General features: G+C 37.1%; 1 protein-coding gene and 1 pseudogene across 3 annotated transcripts in view; one reads left to right on the plus strand and one right to left on the minus strand.

Moving 5' to 3' along the window:
- MLLT3 (MLLT3 super elongation complex subunit) overlaps window positions 1-23,155 on the minus strand; it is a 280,687-nt gene that overhangs the window by 62,044 nt on the left and 195,488 nt on the right. For all 3 annotated transcript variants that reach the window (XM_024558267.4, XM_024558268.3, XM_024558269.4), the window contains one exon: window positions 17,905-18,615. In XM_024558267.4, the coding sequence (XP_024414035.1) occupies window positions 17,905-18,615 (711 nt within the window). The remainder of the gene's footprint in view (window positions 1-17,904; window positions 18,616-23,155) is intronic.
- Window positions 11,613-12,890, plus strand: LOC112302725 (RNA-binding protein 4-like; annotated as a pseudogene).

A 23,155-nucleotide genomic window follows, 5' to 3' on the forward strand; every position in this document is an offset into this window, starting at 1 on the left:
GCAGACTATGCAGGGAGGGGCTCATAAGGGCTGGACAGAAGGGCAGCTGTTCAGGATCCACCAGCATGCAAATTCCAACGGAGGGAATCCCCAGAACTGAAGACAGGAGGGAATCCATCAATTTATAAGTTTTAGGCTACTTTAAAAAAGTTTCAAAGTACATATGCTGGAGTGTTATCTTTTCTTAAGATAAGATAGTTGTAATAATATTTTTTCCAAAACGATGGCTGCTTTCTTCAGGTCATTTTTTCTCTTAATAGATTCAACCTCCCATAGTGATAAATTATCTTGGTTATAATTTTAGGTTTACAATGTAATCACGATTCTTTAAAAATCACTCTTAGAAATGCTAGCAGCCTCCAATAAGTATAATTCAATATACATTTGAGTATAATTAAGTATGTATTTGAAAACTGACTAATATGATAGTTCTTTAGAACTAACTGTATCCTTTACATCTTGTTGCTCTCAGTGTGTTAGTGTTCAGTATAACTTTTTTTTTTAAATAATGCTAGCTCCTTGTGGTTAAAAACCTTTTTCATTCATTCTTCCCCATATACAATAAACATTATTGCACGGTTGCAGATACTCAAATGTGATGATTTAATAAATATTTTCACAACCAAATTAAGGTTATTAACTGAAAGCTAATCTGTTGTGATAATTATGCAACCTGAGGAAACAGAAGAGGGAAAAATAGTTCCTTTTATACAATATACAAGTGGCATTTTACCAGTTTCAATAACTTCAAGAGCACATATAAATATTAGAGGAAATATAATCATATTTTACAATCACAGACAGCAAAAACAAGGTGGTCGTATAACTTTCATGTTATCATGCCACTGCACAGTCTCCATAGGAAATAGAGAGGCAGATATTTCTTTCACTTCAACATCCTGTTATTGAAATTTCTCTGAAAACCATTTGCTCTTTTAAAATACAGAAACAAATGTTTGGGATTTTAGACTCTCACATCCCTCTGCTGTCTCCAGTAAAGATTAATTGGTGGTCCTTGCCTCCCCTTTGTTATTTTTATGGTTTAATATTCTACATGGTAGAATAAGTTTTTTAAAAAAAAATCTCAGGTAGCTTTGTGGGAGTGTTTGATAGCTCTGCACCCCTCGGCTAGCTTATGTAGTCTAACACAAAGGCGAGGGCTACAAAGGTAGGTCAAGTACAATCCAATGCATACAACTTGCTTACTTTGGCTGCCAATTTATCCCAGAATCTTGTGCTATGTACTTATCTGTACATGGGTGGCCTATACCCTGAACAATGTGCCTCTGAGAGGACCAAGACTTGTCTTATTTATACGGTGAGTTCTCCCACTCCTTGTGGCCTACTTCAGGTGAGGGGCCAGAATCCACACTGCCAGGTCATTCAGATATATTTACAGTTGAGACTCCTCAGGATACAGAAACTTCTCAACTATAAATACACAAATTACTTAAGAGGAGTCTTAGCTAGAAATACATACATACATACATACATATATATATATATATATATATATATATATATATATAAATACATCTTTGCACTATTTAAACATTTGTTGAGCACCAATTAAGTGCCAAGCATAGTGTAAAAAGCTGAGAAGTCAGACAATTAAGAGACATATCTGCCCTGAAAACATCCCACTGATTAGGAGAAAAACACTTTAATATGAGAGAATAACAACTATAATCAAAGTATACATGCACTGTTAATGGAGGGAGCACAAGGGAAGAGCAGGAGTTAATTTAGGTAGGGCAGATTATGTAGAAAAGCTTCAAAGAAAAGGTGACCCCTTAACCAGGTCATTAAGGACCAAGGTCATTTCACCACTGAAATAGTAGCATAGAATGGTCAAGGAACCAAAGATTGCTGAGATGTTAGGATCACTGAAGTATATGGAGAGTTAAGAAAGAGGGAGAGGGGAAAGGTCAGATTAAAGAAGTCTTAAAACAATGCTTTAATAAAACATTGGTCATTGTTGAAGGAGGCTAGGAAACAAAATCCATTCTTCTGAAAACTGGTTTAAAAAAAAAAAAGGAAGGGGGGGGTTGGGGGAGAATCATGCACTATGTTTTATTTTTCCTTTACAAGTGGTATTTTTTCTTTAGTTACACAAAAGATAGAGAAAGTTTCTCTTCATTGGTGAAATCTGGCTGATAAATGAAGAAAAAATGATGAAACGAAAATACCACCAATTTACAACTCCTAATGATTCATACATACAGGCATCAATGGGTGCTAACCTCTCTCTCTCTCTCATACACGCACACACACACACGCGTGCGCGCACACACACACACACACACAGAATAACCTCATCTTACAGGCCTCCTGATGAAAGAACACAACTCTACTCATAAAACTGTCTTGCCCCAAACCAAAACTTAAATCTGGCCACGCCTCTAATTTATAGAAAATATACCACAAAGATACTATCAGCAAAACTCAAACTGAGAAATTATATGACAACTAATTCTTTTTCTTTATACTTTGATTTTTTAAGACTTTATTTATTCACTTTTTTAGAAAGGGGAAGGGAGGGAGAAAGAGAAGGAGAGAAACATCAGTGCGTGGTTGCCTCTTGTGCGTCCCCCACTGGGGACCCGGGCCCAGGCATGTGCCCTAGACTGGGAATTGAACCAGCAACCCTTTGATTTGCAGGCCGGCACTCCACCACTGAGCCACACCAGCCAGGGCATTTTTTTTTCCTTTTACACTTTAGTGTGAAAAAAGAAAGATGACAGAGAACCTATATATCACAAATTTGAAAGATAATTTTACAAACAGAAAGATATAGACCTAATCTAGTTCCTGATTCAAACTGTAAAACAAAAAGAAAATTTATGACATTTTGATTCTACTGGAAATTTGCCCAGAAATTTGACATTAAGAATTATTAATTTGTTCAGATATGATAATGGTTCTTCAGTTCTGTTTTTAAAAAGCCCTTATCTTTTATTCATACTGAGATATCTATGTGTGAATAATATGACACCTTGGATTTTATTGAAAATTATATTGGGGGACGAGTAAATGGTGCTACAGTTGAGACAAGGTTGGCCATCAGTTAATAATTGTTGAGCCCTGGCTGGTGTGGCTCAGTTGGTTGGAGAATCGTCCCATGAACTGAAAGGCTGTGGGTTCAATTCTTGATTGGGATGCATGCTTGGGCTGTGGGTTTCATCCCGTGGCTTGTGGGAGAGGCAACCGATCTATGTGTTTCTCTCACACTGATGTTTCTCTCCTTCATACTCTCCTTGCCTTCCCCTCTCTCTAGAATCAATAAGCATGTCCTCAGGTGAGGATTAAAAAAATAAATTAAATAAAATAAAGCCTTTATTAAGAATAATAATAATTGTAAAAACTGAGTGATGGAAAAATGGGGCATTCATTATACTATTCTGCATATTTTGTGTATATTTGAAATTCTCCATAATAAAAGATTATAAAAAGACAAAAAGCAAGGCTAGAGAGAATTTGGTGTTTAGTCCATATGGCATCCGAGGTTTTGTAATGCTTATAAATATGGCTATATTGAAGATAATATTTTGAAAACAACCCATAACATCATTTTAGCTAGTTGTTTAATATTCTTTGCACATTTCCCTCCATAATTTGTATTTTGTATAGGTATATGGAAAAGGGCCTGGGAAAAAGATGAGACAAGAGACAGGTAACAGGGGATCATCCAGCAGAAGATTATACAATAGAAAAGGAGACTGGCCAGCTTACAGGTGGTGGAAAAGGATCAGCTGGCAGAAAAGGATCAGCTGGCAAAGGGGACTGGCGGAGAGTGCTTCAAGATGTCAGGGTAGGTATAACAGAGCTGAGAAATAGAACAGAAAAAGCAAACTAAAGGTGCCAGAAAGGTAAAATCGAGGGCTTAGAAAATGATTTCTACATTTAGAATCTAGAAGGCACTGGTGACCTTTTCCAGTGATAGTTTTAAGAATAGTTTCCAAAAGCAAAAGCCAGACCACAGTGGGGTGAGGAATAAGGGAGCTTTTGAGATGTCTGTCAGTGGAGGGAAAGAAAACAAGGAAACTAGCGTCTGAAGAGCATAAGGGTTAACTGAAAAGTTGGAGGTGGGTATATGTGTGAGCAGCTGGCTGTTTGGCGTGAAGGGTCGTCCGGGTACATATGTAGAGAGACTCAGGACACAGAGGCAGACACTGAAGATACTGAACGGTAAGAGGGAGAAGAATTCAGGTTTCATCTGTTAAGAATATCAGCTTGTCCAGGGATAAGGCTTCATCTATATTGTAGGTTTTGTAAGTCCTTTCCATGTTTTTATTATTAAGAAATATTAAGACTTTTGATTCCCCAGATACCTAAATGTATCATTTTCTGTTCTGCATAATGACCCCTCCCCTAAATATATATAGCCATGATTATTCTGCTTGGTATTTTCCCAGAGACAATCAAGGACCAGGAACCAAGTCTATCAAAATGCTTCCCAATTAATCTCTGTATTATCCACCGAGACTTACACCCTACCCTCACCCTAGACATGACATGAGGCTTTCAGGTGCAACTCTGCTGAGGAAATGAAATGTAGCATTCATTTATTCAACAAAAGGGCATAGACTAAGAGGTGGGGCCAAGAGGCAACACCAGCCTTATGTCCAATGGATATAAACAACTCATGAGCAACCACTTTAAAATGTTCAAGTGGAGGAGAGTTTGGGAAAGACATGAGGGAATATGAAGGATTGGAAACAATAGTGACACCCCAATTGGCAACCTACATTCTAGGGCCTTTTCAGAGTGCAGGGAATGACAGCTTCATGATCTTGGGCAAGTTGTAAAAATTGGCCTCGAGCTCTCCTCTACAAAATGCAAGTTGTCAGAGGAAGTTTCTGAACTCTTTCTGCTTTAAAAATCCCATGATTTTCTCAGTCATGAAGTAAATGCTGCATTAAAGATAGTTGTTCATGGTTTCTAACCTTTGCCTTAAATCTTTAAGGTTTTCTAAAGATGAGGTGAGACGACAATTATTCACACAACGAGGATAAGGAGAGGGGCAGCATGGGAGACACCACCTGTTTCCTTCAAACCTTAGTTTTTGAGGAGTAAACTATGAGACTCATTGGTCTTTTTACACAAAACAAGGAGGAAGATGCACGGCTTATCTTTGAAAGCCATGGGATGTGTTGCTGGACAGTGAAGGCAAACTTGATAAGTACGAGAAGCAGACTCTGACCTAAGATCAGATAAGCTAGCACTCTCAAATGCCCCATCACAAGATCAGCAACAAGTCTGATGTTCACCTTTAACTAAAAGAAAACTGGAAAATAATGAATAAGAGGAAGTGAGCACTTTATACTATTGAAAATGTACCAGGTCACCTTTAAGTAGGATTTGTCAGACACAAACATTTTAAACTAGGGTAGGTTTTCAGCAAGACTCTACTTTGATTCCCAGTTTGATATAAGGTTAGGTCAAATGGAAAATGACATTTTAGAAACATGTGCAGGAATGAAAAAATATATATACTGTGGCCATGGATTATAAATCACTAAATTCGTAAATAGCAGCTTTGTCTTTCAATCTTTACAAGAACACCTACCAGTATCACGTTTTCACAGAATACAATTACTGGACAAAGGGTAAGTTTTTGTCTGTGATATAATTAATATTATTGCTTGAATGAATACCTGAGTAGCAGTCCACATCTATAATCTCATCATTAGCATTAAAATCCAGATTTTACAGTTCATCACCAGTAAGGTGAACCTGTCTAGTCCTTTGATTCCAAGTGTATGCTCTGGGACTGTGGCTTAGAGTAGGACCATCCCTACTAGGCCCAGGAAGATTAATTTATTAGCCAGGTATGGCTAGGTACCAGGAAAAGGGACCCCTATGTTCCTTAGAGCCTTCATGAGGACAACCTTTAGATGATGGGAGTTCTTCCAATAACTCTGGCCATGTCCTTGCCCCCAGTATGAGGTATATGAAACACTCTAATAAGACAGTACATTGGTGAACAAGTGCCCTTGGACAGACTCTGAAGTACTACAGCTTTCTGATACATTCTGCAGCTCTGCTTCCTAGAAAATGATTAGCATGAATTGATTGGCATTTTGGACATCACACCAGGTGACATTCTTACAACCATAATTCATAGCCAAGTATCCAAATTTCGGGGCTACTTCTTATTTCTTATTTTCTTCCTTTCACTGAACTGCGGTACCACTACCAGAAGAAGCCAGATGGTGAGAGAAGTTAATGTTGCTAATTAGATTTTTCCTGAAAAGGTTTAATCAGTACCACAGTGGTTTCAATTTGATGTGATTTCTCTCTTCAAGGAGGTTTAATCAGTGGCATGGCACAAAAAAGCATGGGCTTTAGTCATTACCTGGATTCAAATTCGGGCTCTGCCACTTCCACATCTGTAAGATGGGAACAAAAACTATCTCATGCATTGACTGGATTACTTAAGAGGATATAGAGTAAAAGGCTCCAGGGCAATCCTAGTGTGGAGTAGAGTTCAGTAAGGCTATCTTCATTCCTGACAAACCAATTTGATAAATTAACTGAAGGGCTTCATGTGTAAGATCTCCCTTCATTTTCAGAAAGGACAACACAAACTTGCCTGCATTTGCCATCAGTTCTTTTTTTCCAAGTTGTTTCCTCAGATCAAGAATCCCTTCTCCTGTCCACCTAGACCTTTTCTATACTGATTCAAGACTTCCCCTTTTCAAAGCTCAGCCTAGTTTTGTACCATCCGTACCACCTAATACAGTGTTTACATACGAAGTACCTACTGCATGAATATTTTCAAATGTTATTGATCATCATTAAAGTATTCAAAGAATATTAAACACAAACACGTTTAGAAGGAAACATTTGTAGTTACTCAGAATGACAATGATTGTTTACCATATTAAAAAAATAGAAGAACCACAAAATAAAGCAAGGGTAAACAACTTAACTTTTAAAAAATAATACTATGATTCTAAACACTGGGGTCTCAAACCAGGACATTCTAGTAATTATTTCATTTATTGATTTAAAGCACCATCTGAAGACCTCATACATACATTTTCTTTCCAGGACTTAGAAAAGCAAGAAAATTTTTCTTTTCTCTGTGTCACCAATTCTAAATATTTCTCCCTATCAGCACCACCCCCATCTCCATCCTCTCTATTTTCTGAAATCAAAGGCAAAGTCTATTATCTCCAAACACTTTAATAATGCTTTTCCATCTGCTCCTGCCTAATAGAAGGATCTTCGACTTTATCTGGGAACATCTCACTGTGCAGTCACCTTTGGTGACCCAGAGAAGCCTCATAGGGGTGATTTTTCTTTGCGGACCTTGACACTGCCTTGGAAGTCTATAGTCATAAATTGTTACCCACTGAGAACAATTTCTCAAACTTGGTTAAATAATTACACAGACATCAAAAGAAAACCATCCTCTCTCTACCTATATTGTTGCATTATCTTGTCTCCTAATTCAAAGACAGCACAGCCTATATTTTGAATATCGTAAAGATAGTAAAAAATGAAATTACAAAATATAACTAGAAGATTCAAAAAGAAGGAATCTTCAAACTGGAGGACACCATTTGTTATTTGGTGGCACCTTCTGGGAAAGCTCGATATTGCAGCTCAGCTCTGTTAAACATAAACTCCCGCACAAAACCAGGCGGGAAAAATTCTGGGAGCAGGGAAATAGTGTTGATGACATAGTAAAACAATGTGAGATCCAGATCCATGAGGGTCTGTTTTATTTTAAGCACATATGTATGAGAAGTTAGAGGTTCCTGGATGTTTCACAGCTCTCCCCTCAATTCCAGCCATGGATGACAAATCCACCCAGGAGGAAACCCATAACCTCCTGAATGAAGGCTCTAGGTAAAATCTAGATCTACCCAAACCAACGGGTAGATCAGAGTAACATGATTCACAAATGGGACAAGAACATATCAAAGGCTTTCTCAGCAGTAACACCAATTTCATGACGCAATCTTTGCAATTGTAAGATGAGTTCATGGGAAAATAAAATTTGCTTCACCCCAAAACTCCTCTTCAGGGCATTCCCTACCATGGATCAAATTCTGGCTCTACCACTTTAAACATGGCAACCATGCTCATGTTTCTTAACTTTTGAGCCTCAGTTTCACGGCTTAAAGGAGTTAAACCAAGTCAAGTGCTTAGAATGATGACCAGCACATAGAAAGCACACAAGGAAAGTGCAGCTGGGACTGTAAGGTATCCCTGAAAGGCATGGTAAATCTAGTTGTGCAAAATCATGTTGAGTCACATCTTTGACTTCGGGTCTAAAGATGACAGAGCGGACAATTACATAAAGATCACGCAGCCTAGGCTAAGTAACAATAATGTATTGAACAGGCAATGCAGCTCTCTTAAAGGAGGCTCATGGAAATTATTGAGAGAGAAACAATTCAATTCAAATAAGTGAAAATGCCAAGTTTGGGCAATTATTCATGACAACCAACTCTACAAAGACAGAGTCTCCTGTCTATTCATGGACCTCAGCTAAGGCTTCAAAGGAATTATTTAATTTAAAAACTAACTTAATCTTTATTGTATTTTTTCCATTACCATTTACTTCCCTTATACCCCCTACCCCCCAGCAATCACCACACTGTTGTCCATGTCCATGAGTCCTTTTCCCTTTTTGCTCAGTCCCTTTACCCCCTAACCCCCACCTCCCCACCCACTAGCTGTCATCCTGGAGGTATAAAGGGACTAAATGATAATGGGAAAAAAATACAATAAAGATTAAATTTTAAAAAATAAAAAGAAAGAAATAAAGTTCGTATGTCATATTGTTAATTACTGGAGGATCCAGGTAAAGGTTAAGTGGCAGTTTCACTACACTACTCCTGCAATTTTTCTGTAAGTTTGAAGTGTTTTCAAAGTAAAAAAGAGCTCCTAATAAAAAAATAAAAACTGAGAAAACATTTGGGTTTAGTATGGTACCCAAGCAAGGAAGAGAAAAACCCTCTCACTCTGTTTTTTAAAAAAATCTCCTTTTTAATTGCTTCAAATCTGTTTTTTAAAATAAGCCAGAAATGTGGCTGAATAAAGGGACAGTTCATTGGCTTGACCGCACCACCTTCTTCTGATTACATCTAACAAAACAAAAAACAAGGTCAGGTGAAATTTCTCCATGAACCCAACAAAGGTAACTTTCTTGCAATTGTTTTACTTAATGTTCCATGCTGAGGTGAATCTACCACAGGAAGAATTGCTACTCTTCAGGTATTTTTACCTCCAGTTATAAAATACAAAGAACAGGAGTTCCAGAATGAGAGCCCCCCTTGGAGAGCCAGGGCAGCCCTTTAATAAATGGCCTCTCCAGCTGCTCACTCACCATACTTACAGACTTTACAGCTCTTGCATGTGCTGGAATTACAAGTCATTAAAAAGCCACTTTGAAAACACAATAAAGACCTTCTTCTCCGACTGCCACCACCTTCCATCATATAAAACCTAAGGCCAATGCTTCAACAGCAGGACATTTACTGCCAACTCCAGACAGTTTAAGCAGGGCAAGGAACAGGGTGGGGTTGGAGGAAATGAGGCACAACAAAAGAAGGGAAGTTTCTTTTTCATTCTCCTGCCATTTTTTTCTTTTTTTTTCAAAAGAAACTTCTGCTAAGGTGGTTTGAAGTCTTTATCTTGTATCTGAACCTTGGGAAAGCTTGTACCTTACCCTTGGAAAAATGTTCCCATCTGGTGAGTTTTTGTCTTTCTCCCTCAAGAAGATTTTTATCCAAAAAAGCAATTTGGTAAGCCAAAACTATCAAAAGATATGATTAAAATCTCATGTCTCACACTGCAGATTGAAGTATGAAACATTTTACCAAATGTAATATGCCCATTTTCAAGAAAAGATAATTAAAACTTTCAACTTCTGTACTTTTAAATTATGATTAAATTTCTACAAAGCAAGGCAAAAAAGTCAAGGCAATAATAAGGAAATTACTACCATAACCGAATCTGATCATAAATGGTTATTTCAATTTTCTTTTACTTTTTTCCCCCTCCTTCTCTGCTATGAATACCAAACTCCCTCGTATCACAAAACAAGATCAACTCAATAGAGAAACAGTTACATGAAAAACAAAAACTAGGAAACTCCTCTTGTAGTATATCTGGGTTCTTTTTTATTGTTAAGTAAAATTTAAACAGGTTAATACAAACCACAATTACAAACTTTTGGTTGCTATTGACACCCTCGGATCCTTACTCTTTCCTAAGCTTCTAGTTAACATCATCACTAGTAAGAACAGTCACTTTCCATAAATGACCCCTATGGCCACAAAATGATAAATTCCTAAACCAAGATGAGCTTTATTCTCATGGGAATTATCTAGGTTCTTGAGTGCAAAATTTTCTTAATACTAACATTTACATACAGAGCAAAAACATGTCTTTGTCATGTTTTCTGTGTTTGCTAAATGCTTATCCACCAGAAAACAGTCCTTTTGCCTCCCTACCTGCCCTCCCACCCGACCTCCCAAATTCTGTAAGGGAAAATTACTAATGGACTTTCATGTGACAATATCAGATTTTTTACAAAATGAGAAACATTTCAGGAATTACATAATATATTTTAAATTTACTTTCAGTAATATTAGTAAGCAACCCAAAGATAAAATCACTTCTTAGTAAGCCTTAACAGTAACAGCAATTTTAAAAAAATAAAAAAACTACCAAGTTCCTGTTCAATGCAGTGATAGGTATGTTCTTGCCCTTTATCTCATTCAATTAGAAAGCTAAAAAATACTTGGAAACATTGGCTTAACTTTTAACTTAAAACTTAGAATCTTTGCAAGAAACAAGTGTTGATAAAGATGTGGACAAAAGGAAACCCTTGTGAACTGTTGTTGGGATTGTAAATTGGTGCAGCCACTATGGAAAGCAGTACCAGGTTCTGCAAAAAATTAAAAATAGAACTACCATACAATTCAGCAATTTCAGTTTTGGGCATTTATTCAAAAAAAATAAAAACATGCATTTGAAAAGATGTATGGACCTCTATGTTCATTGAAGCATTATTTACAATAGCCATGATATGGAAACAACCTAGGTATCTAGTGATAGATGAAAGAATAAAGAAGATGTGACTATATACATATATATATATATACACATATATACACACACACAATGTAGTATTATTCAGACATATAAAAGAATGAAATTGAAATAGGGTATGTGGCAACAATTGATAAAAGGTACAGGAACTGCCAACAGGAAGTAAGATCCCCCCCACCCCCGACACTGGATTTATGGCTTAAAACTGGCAGAGACCATCTCAATCCAACATGGTGACTAGATAACCCCTAGCCTCATTACAGCTCATTGAAATACATTAACATGCTAAATGACACATCCCATACTGCAGTGATCGAAAAGGCAGGCCCACAAAAGAACACAAAACCGCCATGCAAGCTCCTCTCAGAAATCTCCACTCCTTTCCTGGGAAGATCCCAAGTATTCCTCCCCCATAGTGAATACCCTACCACCCCATTAATGAATCTCAACAAAGGAAGCAAATTCCACTAAAGGGGGCTGCTCTGTCTGTACAGAAGCCTACTCCCTTGTCTCACCACTTCACAAATAAACTCACTTTCACTTTAAACTCTATGCTGGCTTTCATTTGAATTCTCTCTTGCACAAAGGCAAGGACCCACAATGCGTGGTTTACCCTCAAGTCCCCAGACTTCTGGAAGCCTGCATCAGAATCTTGGCATTTGCGGTCAGAAGCATCTGTACTGCAAGGAAAAGTTCCTGCTGATTTCCCAGTGGGCAGTGTCGAGATGGTGAAGCTGTTCACAGGAAACCTGCCCCGGGAGGCTACAGAGCCAGAGACTACACGTTCTTTAAGCAGTACGGGAAGCTGCTGGAATGTGACATCATTAAGAACTATGGCTTTCTGCACACAGAGGACAAGGAAGCAACAGAGGATGCCATATGCAACCTGCACCACTACAAGCTACACAAGTTGAATCTCAATATGGAAGCCAGCAACAATAAGAGCAAAATCTCCACAAAGTTGCATGTGGGCAACATCAGTTCCACGTGTACCAGCAAAGAGCTTCAGGCCAAGTTTGAGGAGTACAGTCCAGTCATGAATACGACATCTGAAAGATTATGCCTTCATACCCATGGAGTGGGCTGAGGATGCAGTGGAGGCCCTTAAGGGCCTCGACAGCACAGAGTTTCATGCTAAACAAATGCACATGCAGTTGTCCACCAGCTGGCTGAGGACTGTACCTGGGATAGGAGACCACAGTGCTGCTACCAGTGCAGGAAAGAGGGGTACTGGTCCAAAGAGTGTCTGATAGATCATTTGGAAGAGTAGCTGACTTTACTGAGCAGTATAATGAGCAATATGGAGAAGTGCATACACCTTACACCATGAGCTATGGGGATTCATTGTATTATAATAATGCTTACTGAGTGCTTCATGCCTACCACAGCGCTCCTTGCTGCCCAGTCCTATGAAGCAGTGGCAGCTGCAGCTGCCCCTGCATATAATTACACAGAGCAGACCCTATCCTAGCTGCCACAAGTCCAGAACACAGGCTGCTGCTGTTACTGCAGCTTCTATTTCATATTATGGGCTGGATCGGAGCCCCCTGTGTCATGCTACAGCGCCTGTCCCCACTATTGGAGAGGGCTATGGTTTTGAGCATGATGGTCAGTTCTCTCAAGCTTTGGCAGCTGTGTGAAACTCCTGGTACAACATGGCCTGATGTAAGCAAGAACAGTATGTGGATCAGGCATGGTATTCAGCCTTTTAAAGCTTGAGGTAGGATGTGTGTGGGCAGAAATTCTGAGCTGTGGTTGTGCATGAGAATACATCCATCATGGTACCAGTCTCTGGGACATTCTTGGCTCTGTGCGTTTAGTCCTTCATGAACCATGGACCTTAATTTACCTTGCTAAATTCTGACCACTACTTCCTTTCCTCACTCCTGCCCATTTGCCTGTCCTTCAATACTTCTGTAGCTTCCCATTTATGTTTTGTTCCAGCAGGCCTCCTTGTGTGCAAAAACTGTGGTGGGGGCTATGCCACCTCCACACCTCCTGTTTCCAGTGGGTATTGGATTTGGGAACGACCCTGGTGAGAGTCTTTGGCCCAAAAGCCTGTGGCAGGTGGACACAGAGTTGGATCACTCTTTTCTCTTTCCAGTGAAATAAATGGTATTTCAACTCAGAAGAAAAATCTTGCCATATGTAGCAACATGGATGGGCCTAGAGGGTATTATGCTAAGTGAAATAAGCCAGAGAAAGACAAATATTTATTTCACTTACACGTGGAATCTTAAAAACTGAACAAACAAAACACACAGATGCATAGATACATAGAACAAACTCACAGTTGTCAGAGAGTTGGGCAGTGGGAAGGGGGAATGAGCAAAATGGAAGGGCATTAAGACGTACAAAGTTATAGTTACAACACAGACAAGGCACAGGGATGTAATGTACAGCATTGGGAATACAGTCGATAATACTGCAATAACTTTGTATGGCCACAGATGGTTTCTAGACTTCTCATGTGATCACTTCATAAAGTATATATAAGTGTGGAATCACTGTTGTACACCTGAAGTTAATATAGTATAGTATACCAATAGTATATCAGCTATTCTTTAATTAAAAGGAGCTTTACATTCTAGAGTAAAAATTTTAAAAACACCTTAGAGCCTTTGTCCTGTGTTTTTCCACAGGACATATGTTACACATGAATATCAATACCTCAAGACAAAATTCAGAGCAACATGACATATATTCCAAGTACCTTTTCCCCTTTAAAACATATAAGCCACACATTAAAAAAAGATAGAATTCTGTAGTAGTTTTGAACATCAAAAAGATATTTCAACACTTTAGGTAGGTTGTAAAGGTCTCCAGAAGCCAAATCATACATAATAATTGCTAATTCGCACTTTACATTAGTGTACTAAGTGCTTTACTTAGATTGACTATTTTCACAATAATCTTAAAAGTTTAATACTATTACAATCTCCATTTCACACACAAAAACCAAAAACTAGGAAATAGAGAAGGTTAAATTGTTTGCCCAAGATCACACAGAGGTGAGATTCAAATCAGTCCGCATGTCTGACACCAGAGTACAGGCTCCTAAGTACTTGTTTCCTTGACTTCCGACTGAATACCTACCTACCTACCTACCTATCTAAACACTCACCAACAGGTAAGTGATCCCCCCCAAACCATGCAGGCATACGAACCATGGATGTACTTTCTCTTTTTCCCTTCTCATTTCCAAATACATAAAAATCTGAACAACAGCAACAAACAGTATCTAAGCTTCCTATCCATCTCAATAGCAGTGATTTTTATTTTTATTTAAAACCTGAATCTAATTTATAAAAAAAAAATCTTCTTTAAAAAGTTCTTCCTTTTAATTGTAACTAAGTTGTACCAAAGCAAGATGTTTTCTTTACAGACATAATAGGTAAGTAATCTTACCCCAGACCTTCCTAATTCTTCACACTCTCCAATTATTTTATCTTTCTTTCTTCTGTTTCCAATGTCCATGATTTCCACCCACTGTCTCTAAAATTACCTACCACCTCATTCCTCACAAATGAACATATATCTGGCTCATATTTAAATAATGAAGCTGGAAAGGACTTTGGAGAAATCAGGTCATCCGATCCCACTTACTCAGATGCAGACACACTCATCACCAGGACAGTGTGAATGGTGCCCCCTGAAGCTGGGCCTGACCCAAGCTACCACCAAAGCAGTTACTGGCCAAGGGACATTTCTGGCTGCTAGGGCTCTCCATTACAATTGCCTCCTGTTTATTCCTTTTGTCTTGCCCACAGGAGGGACACCAGGAAGAACTGATAGAGAGGCCAAACAAAGGCTATCTTTACTATTGAATAAAGGAAATTTCAGCCCTCTTATCCTCCCCCTGCTCACCGAAAGGTCTTTTGGGCCCTGGCTTCTTACTTGGAACTACTACTGTCAATTCTCTGCTGTTCCACCACCTACTTTTAGAGAATTAAACTAATAGCAGCCAGAATAAAAGCATTACTACCATCAAGATACTGATAAGCAAAGTACAGTAGTTGGGTTTGATGCTGAAATAATACCTGAAAAGCCTTTAGAGGCTTACTCTGTGATGATGTGCACATTACAAACCCTGCTGTTATGATCACTGGATATGTAGCTCTAATATGTCAGGAATCATTGAAAAAATTTGCTATCTAGTATAAGAAATTATAATTGTAACTCTTCATCCCAGAAATTTTTTATCATATTGCTTTGTATAAATATAGCAAGTTGGACATAAAGTTTATAAGAAAAGTCATACAAAAATGAGAATACAGAAAATTATCTAAAGAGAAAGATACCATATTTTACCATGTATAATGCATTCCTGTGTATAGTGCACACCCACATTTTGGCCCCAAACTTTCAGGAAAAAAAATATTTCACTTTAATTTTTTAATTCAATTTTTTATTTGTTTATATTCAGAAACAAAACCGATTACCATATTCCAGGGTATTATTTCGCATACGGATATTGTTATTGCTTTCTAGAGCTACACTTTTAATGCATAAGCATAAATAAAAGAATTAAGAACATTTATATACATATGGAATTAGTATTACCAATGTATAATATGCATCCTTATTTTCCCCTCAAAAATTTGGGCAAAAATTGCGCATTATACACAGCAAAATATAGTAATCTGTGTTACTTTCATGTAGAAGGAGCACTCAATACTGCTTTATGAATGCCATTAGTCTTCTCACAAATCAACCAACATTCAAGAAAGATGCCTTTAAAATTTTTGACTATGACTTACTATAAGAAATGACACACCCTCTGAAATAAAAATTTTGCAAATCATTATTTACCTATACTAATTACAATGTATCCAAACTTTTAAAAAATACTGGTGATGACATGCTAAATTGATTTCATGGCTCACCAGTGAATCACCACCCATAATTTTAAAACCTCAGTTCTAGAAGAATTGCAACATGTCAGAACAAAGCTGCTAAACTTGACCATCTTGATAACCTAATCACATCCCAACTGCAACACCCAACATTTCAGGGTGATTTGAAAGTAAATTCAAGCATACAAAAAAATTTCCAAGTAGTATCTGCCTTAAGAACAAGTTTTATTTTAAAATGAGAGGTAAAAAAGAAAAGGAGGAAAAATAAATGCTTGAAATATTGGAACAAACTCATTAGCTCTCATCTCCATTTCATAAACTACCACTATAAAGCCTTTACCAAACACTGAAATGAATTACTCAATTTCTAGTATTTTATTTATTTTATTTTATTTTTTAGATTGTTTTTATTTATTTTTAGAGAAAGGGAAAGAGATGGAGAGAAACATCAATGTGTGGTTCCCTCTCACATGACCCCCTATTGGGAACCTGGCTGGCAACCCAGGCATGTGCTCTCACTGGGAATCGAAACAGAGACCCCTTGGTTAGCAGGCTGGCACTCAATCCACTGAGACACACCAGCTAGGGCTCCAGTACTTTATATGCTACTCTGCTCCTAATAATGATCTTCTATTTAAATTTCAAGATTAGCTATAGAGAGTGGGGGGAAGAAAGTGGTCTCTGGATGACTAGAGATTGATATTGATGCCATGTTCTAACTCTGGCTGGTTTTCAACTAAAAACAGTGCAAATGTAGGAGAGATAATCTGTTACTGAGATCCCCTTGCCAGCATTTGAACTAGGAACAGTTGTGAAGTGACCTCTTGGAACAGAAACAGTAGTGTTCTAAAATTGCCAGTAATTTTTAGCCACACATTTTCCTTGACCATTGTCTAAAAATAGTGACAAGCCAAAGTAAGATAATTGGGACTGATCATGAGTGATAAGTAATGGTAGAAGGTCAAAAGGAGAGAAAATGGAAATGTGAGGAAGAGATAACTTCATAGTAAATAAAGTTTCAATTCTATTCTCCAGAAACAGAATTGAATATCTTCTGAACTAATAATAGTCTTGTCAGTAGAGTATAAGATTTCTTACATTGGAAAGTTAGAATAATAACCTGAAAACTCCTTCCAACTCTGAGAAATCTGTAATTATAAGTTTAAATCTCAGCATCAGGTAACATTTTGGGAGGATATTAGATGGTCTTTTAGGTACCCACAAAAGCTAATCCCACTCATCAGAAAAAACTTGTAATGAAGACCACAGTAAAAGGAAAGTCAAGCATGCAAAAAAAGCATAATTACTACGTCCAGAAAACGGATATGGAAAGTACAGTTGTACTTTTAAAATCAGTGGCTATACAATGAAAAAAATGAAATATTTCATTTTCAAAATACTTTCACCTGGTTTCACAGGCACATATATATGTTAAAATTTATCAAATTATATATGTATAGTATACTGCTATATCAATTTTGCCTAGATAAAACCTTTTAAAAATACCATCACCAGCTTTCCATTTATGTAAACAAATTTTTTTCATTCCATTGATCGATAAGACCAAGACTACAGCTGCACCCTAATATTTTCTAAGTTTCTCTTTTAAATTTATTGTCCTTTGTATTCAAGTTTTATTGCATTCTTACCATCCTAAATCAGCAATCACTGAAGAGCATAGTAACTAAGCTCTAACGAGCATCTAAGTTTTTCTGCTACTATTCAAACAACCATTATCATACTATGGAATATATCTTTCCTTTAACAACTTAAACCACAGCCTAAAAACTTGCAGAGTTCTTAATTATTTAATTTCCTTCTATTACTTAAGAAAATTCATTTCTAGGTGCTTCTATGCTACCATGTTATAGTTCAACTGTCATTTTCTTCCCACATTCTTTAGCTTGAAACCATGTGAAATAAAATCTGAAAACTAAGGAGGAAAAGGAGGGAAGTCAACAAGACTACTCACGTCAGACTTAGAGGACATATTCTCCTCCGCGTCGGAATCATTGGGATCCACGATATCATCAAATGGCGGTAAAGTGGATTTCTTCTTCTCTGATGTCTCACTCTCAATTTTGACCTTTCCCATCTTGACATGAGATTTATCTTTTATCTGTTTTTTGTCAGCAGAACAAGTGAGTATCAGCGGGGGCGCACTGGAGAAACTTTTAAATAAAGCCTCTGAGCTACTCTTTTTCCTTTTTTTGGCTGAGAGTTCTTCAGAATCTGAAATGGGGGGCCTTTTACTAGGAGCCTTCTTATCTTGCTGTCCACTGGTGATAGTGAGTAAGTTACTGTCTGGTTTTGGCTCTTTTGACATGGGTTTCGGTTCCTTGAAGGCCATCTTAGGAACTATTTTTTCTTCTTTCAGTGGTTTATTTTCTTTGGGTTTCTTAGAGGATTCTTTGGAAGATTTGTTGTGATCCCTGGAAGGTTCTTTGAAGGCACTTTTATGTTCTCTGGAGTCTTTAGAAGGTTTTTCCTTGTGCTCCTTCATTAACTTGTGAGGCTTTGAAAAACTGGTGCTGCTGCTGCTGCTACTGCTGCTGCTACTGCTGCTGCTGCTACAGCTGCTGCTGCTACTGCTGCTGCTGCTACTGCTGCTGCTGCTGCTGCTGCTGCTGCTACAGCTGCTGCTGCTGCTGCTGCTGCTGGTATGAACACTCCGATTAGGGTCCTGCAAAAAAGGGAGAAGAGATGAAACTCAAAGCCAAATAGCAACAGAGTCAAAAGCCACTTTCCCTGCATTCCATCTGCACAAAAATGATCCCTCTTTGATTACTTTCAAAGTAATGGAAACCAACAACCACAGTGTAACAGGTGGGAAGAGGGTGTGCGAGGATCATGGTGAATGAGGGCTACTATGGATCAAGGAATTTAATGAGGCAAGCTGTTTTCTTAATCATGAGAAGAGTGGTGTTCTAAACATTTCAATTCAACAAATGTTCACTAAATGCTTGTTCTGGAAGATGGGTAAAGATGGATAACACATGGCCCCACTTTTTGAAATATTTTTGTATTCTTCAGTTACAGTTGATGTACAACATTTTATTAGTTTCAGGTGTTAGCCCAGTGATTAGACATTTATATAACTTAACAGTGATCACCCCTATAAATCTAGGATCCATCTGATACTATACATAATTATTACAATATTATTGACTATATTGCCTATGCTGTACTTTACATCCTCATGACTATTCTGTAACTACCAATTTTTACTTCTCAATGGCTTCATCTTTTTCACCCACCCCAACTCCCCTCCTCTCTGGCAATCATTAAATGTTCTCTGTATCTATGAATATGTTTCTGTTCTGCTTGTTCATTTTTGTTTTTTAGATTCCACATATGAGTGAAATCAGATGGCATTTGTCTTTCTCTGCCTGACTTATTTCACTCAGCACAATGCCCTCGCGGTCCATCCATGTAGTTGCAGATGACAAGATTTCCACATGCTCCACTCTTAGTAACAGTGACATATCTATGATTCATAGTTGCTATAAGAGCCACTTACATGCTGTTATGACAACAGAACGCAGGGGATAAGTAATTCTGTTGAGGGTTTGGGGAAAAGAATAATTCAGAAATGCATGGATAATTAACACCTGCATTAGGTCTTCAAGGATAAGCAGTTAATACTAGAAAGAGAAGAATGAAAAAGTAGCCAGAGACCAGAGACTAGAATGAATGGAAATAACGAGGGAACAAAGCACAGATCACATTTAGGGAGCATTCAGTTTTGAGAAAGAGGTAGAAAAATAGCCCAGGGTCACACAGTGAAGCCTAATAATATTAAATTTTAAAGGGCTTTTTAGTATAAAGAAACATGAGGACCCCCTCCCCAAATAAAATTATTCTCTATTTGAGATAAAAAGCAATTATTTTTTGCTGTCCAAACTTCAGCACTTAGTATGTCTCTCATCCACTAGCAAAGAAAAAAGGAAACATCAAAGAACAAAGATTTCACCTAACAGTCATCAAATGGAATGAAAAATCTTTATCAATTACTGTTGTGTGAACATAGTTAATCGCTGTCTTTTGTTTTAAATGTTACCAATTTTTTCACCTCATATAAATACATCAGACTATATGACCTTTATATCTATGCACAAAATCTAAATCCATACTTACCATATTTGTGAACCTCTCTTGTTAATAATAAAAATAAGAAACAGAAGTAAACCCTAGAGTGCACAAATCCATAGCAATACTTAAAAGAAGAGCTTATTCTCACTTACTCACTTTCTAATGGAACCAAAGACAAATAAATGTCCAAATTTCAACTGGAATTTACATCTTTAGGCTTGCTTATTATATTTCACCTCTAACTCACCCACTTAAGGTCAATGATATATATGTAAACCAATCCTCTATTCTTTAAATATCTAGCATGACACAAGAAAAGATAGTAGGCAGGGACTATGCTTTTCAGTAACATGAATAGTCTATTTATTGGGTCTATGGGGAGAAAAGGCATGTATATGGATAAGCATTAGAAAGTAATACCCAAAATAAAAAATTATTGTTCTGTGTTAGTGGAGATATGCATTTTCTTTTTATAATTTCTTTTGTCTTAACAACAAAATGACACATACCAATTATTCTGTTTATTTTTTGCAAGTGAGCATTTGGTTTCAAAATTCTAAAATGGATAATGTTACAAATCAAAGACATTCTTTTATGCAACAAACTAGATAATCCCCTACAAAACATCTTAATCTGAGATTTAAAAGCAGAATGCTAAAAACAGTATTCATATTACTGAGACTACATTATTTTATAAATTCTATTACAAGACATTTCCTGGCATGTTAAACAATACCATGACAAATTAAAATACACTATAATGGACAAACTAAATTAAGCAAGAGCATTATGAAATCTAATATCCTTGAGTTTTTTGTTGTTAACTGGCTTGTTGACTTACTGAATTTTGGCAATTTGTAGTCAGTATTCTAATTATGGCTCTCAAACACCCAGGCGTTGCTGTTTAATATTCAACCTATGGAGTATTACACATGTTACACAAATGTAACTTATACAAATAAATTTTAACCTACTAATATAAATTGTAATGTTAAGCATTAAGAATACTAACACTTCAGCACCAACAAAAATAAAAGGACTGCTATAAGGGTTCTTCCATGATATTGGAAGAACCTTCCCACTTTTAAAATCTTGTAGTACAAACTGGAATTCTTAACACAAATTACATCATGATATATGACACAGATTCTTGTGTCATAGAAAGTTCACATTCTCAACTTAATTACATACATATAATGTTAAGTAAAAAACTTCAGAAATTTTATAACTTTTACTCCCCATGTTGGTCCAGGATTTTAACAACCATCATCACCTTTTCACCCACCCAACAAATCTTCGCCCAAGCAAATGACCCAACCATTGTTGCTCCTTCCACTTCACCAAAAAGCTTTCAATAAAAGACAACTGAGAGCTAAGGAGGAAAACATATTCATTAGCAATATTCCAGACAAATAAAAATTTAGAGAATAACAAAAAGACGGGAGAATGTTTACTGTTTCATAGGGTTACATTTTCTGTGACCAATGGCAAAGTACAAATGTATGTCACCTGAATCCATATTCATACATGTAATAAATGCAAAACAAAGGCTTGCATACAAAGTCAGGAATTAAATTGTTACTGAAACTGAATCTCAGCCCATCTATCCCTTATTATTGGGGATCAAGCCACTGGGTTTTAAGTTTTTATTGAACATTAAGTGCCACTAAGCAGCACAGATTAATTATCATTCAGTGTGAAGTTTACACATGTTGTATAATTCAAATATTCTTTGCTTGAGGCTGATTAAGACAAATGGAATATCAATATTGGGGAGAGTATGTGTATATAATTCAAATCTCAAATATTTAAGGCAAATGACTGTTTAAATATAAATATACATGTTTTTGCACTAACTTTACAACCTGTGAACATAGGGTACAGTATTTTTTTATCTACTCAGATTTTAATAAATGCTTCCTTGTTTTAATTTTCTACAACAGAATGGGTCTCTTTAATGTATAATCTGTTTTAGTACTACTTGTCAGCAACCCGAGGCTTAAGAGAAGGTATAATTATTGGTCAGAATAAGGTCTTCTGATTATATGTGATTTGCATTTTCCGTGTTATCACCACGTCTTCTTCCTATTACTGCTGCTAACTCAAAGATGCTTCTCTAGCTCCTGTTTCTTCCCCTATCTATCCTCTTAATTTTGGCCTCTGTCCTACTTTAATTAGCCTCTGCATTGTGTAAGATTTTCAGTTCATTCATAGCTTATTCAGTAAAATTTGCATATGGACAAATAAACTCTCCTAGAAGAGGTTTATATATCCCAAATCAATAAACTCTCCTAAAAGAGTTTATTTGTCCAAGGTACATCTTAAAAGGACAGTTCCTAGAAATTGTAGGACAGTCCAAGAAGTTATGTATTTAAAGAGATTGGGAAAACTATAATAGTCAAAGACTGATTTTCAAAATGGAAGTCTCTTCTGTAATGTCATTAAACACTTGATAAATGACACAGAAGGATGAGATACCATCTGATGCTATGAATAAAGTATAAATATTCAGAATTCTGGGGAGAACAATGAACCTTGAATTTGGGAGTAAGTGCAGCTTGAAGAATGTGGCCATGGAACTATAGTCATCTTCAGAGAGGGCTGGTGCAGAATTGCTCTGATCTGGGCTCCAAGCAAGACCCAAAAAAGTTCTGCACATACATAACTGCACTAGTGTGGCCAACCTCCCTGGCCCCAATGGTGCTCAGGAGGCACTCAGTAAAAATGAGTCTACCCTCTACTCCTGAGGCTGGGAAGGACAAGAAGACCAGAAGAAAGGCACAGAGTCCCCCAGGCCATAAATAGACAACATGCCTATTGCTACAGTGCAGGCTGAGATGCCTGTGGCTTTCATCATTTACAAGATTAATAGTCTAAGGTCCCTTAACAGCTCAGCCTCAACCCCCAATGCACATACATATAACATACCTAAGGGTGGGAGAGTGTAGGAGAGAGCAGACCTAATACGTCTTCTGAAGGACACAAATGAAACATTATGGTCCAAAATAGCATGGCTACTTAAAGAGAGTCAACTAGAGAACAAAAATAATGTATACAGATTATAAGGTAAATTTAAAATTTTAAAGTATAATCCTCAAGCTGAACAATTCAGCAGATACATAAATTACAAG

This window comes from Desmodus rotundus, chromosome 1, assembly GCF_022682495.2.
Source record: "Desmodus rotundus isolate HL8 chromosome 1, HLdesRot8A.1, whole genome shotgun sequence".
Taxonomy (NCBI): Eukaryota; Metazoa; Chordata; class Mammalia; order Chiroptera; family Phyllostomidae; genus Desmodus; species Desmodus rotundus.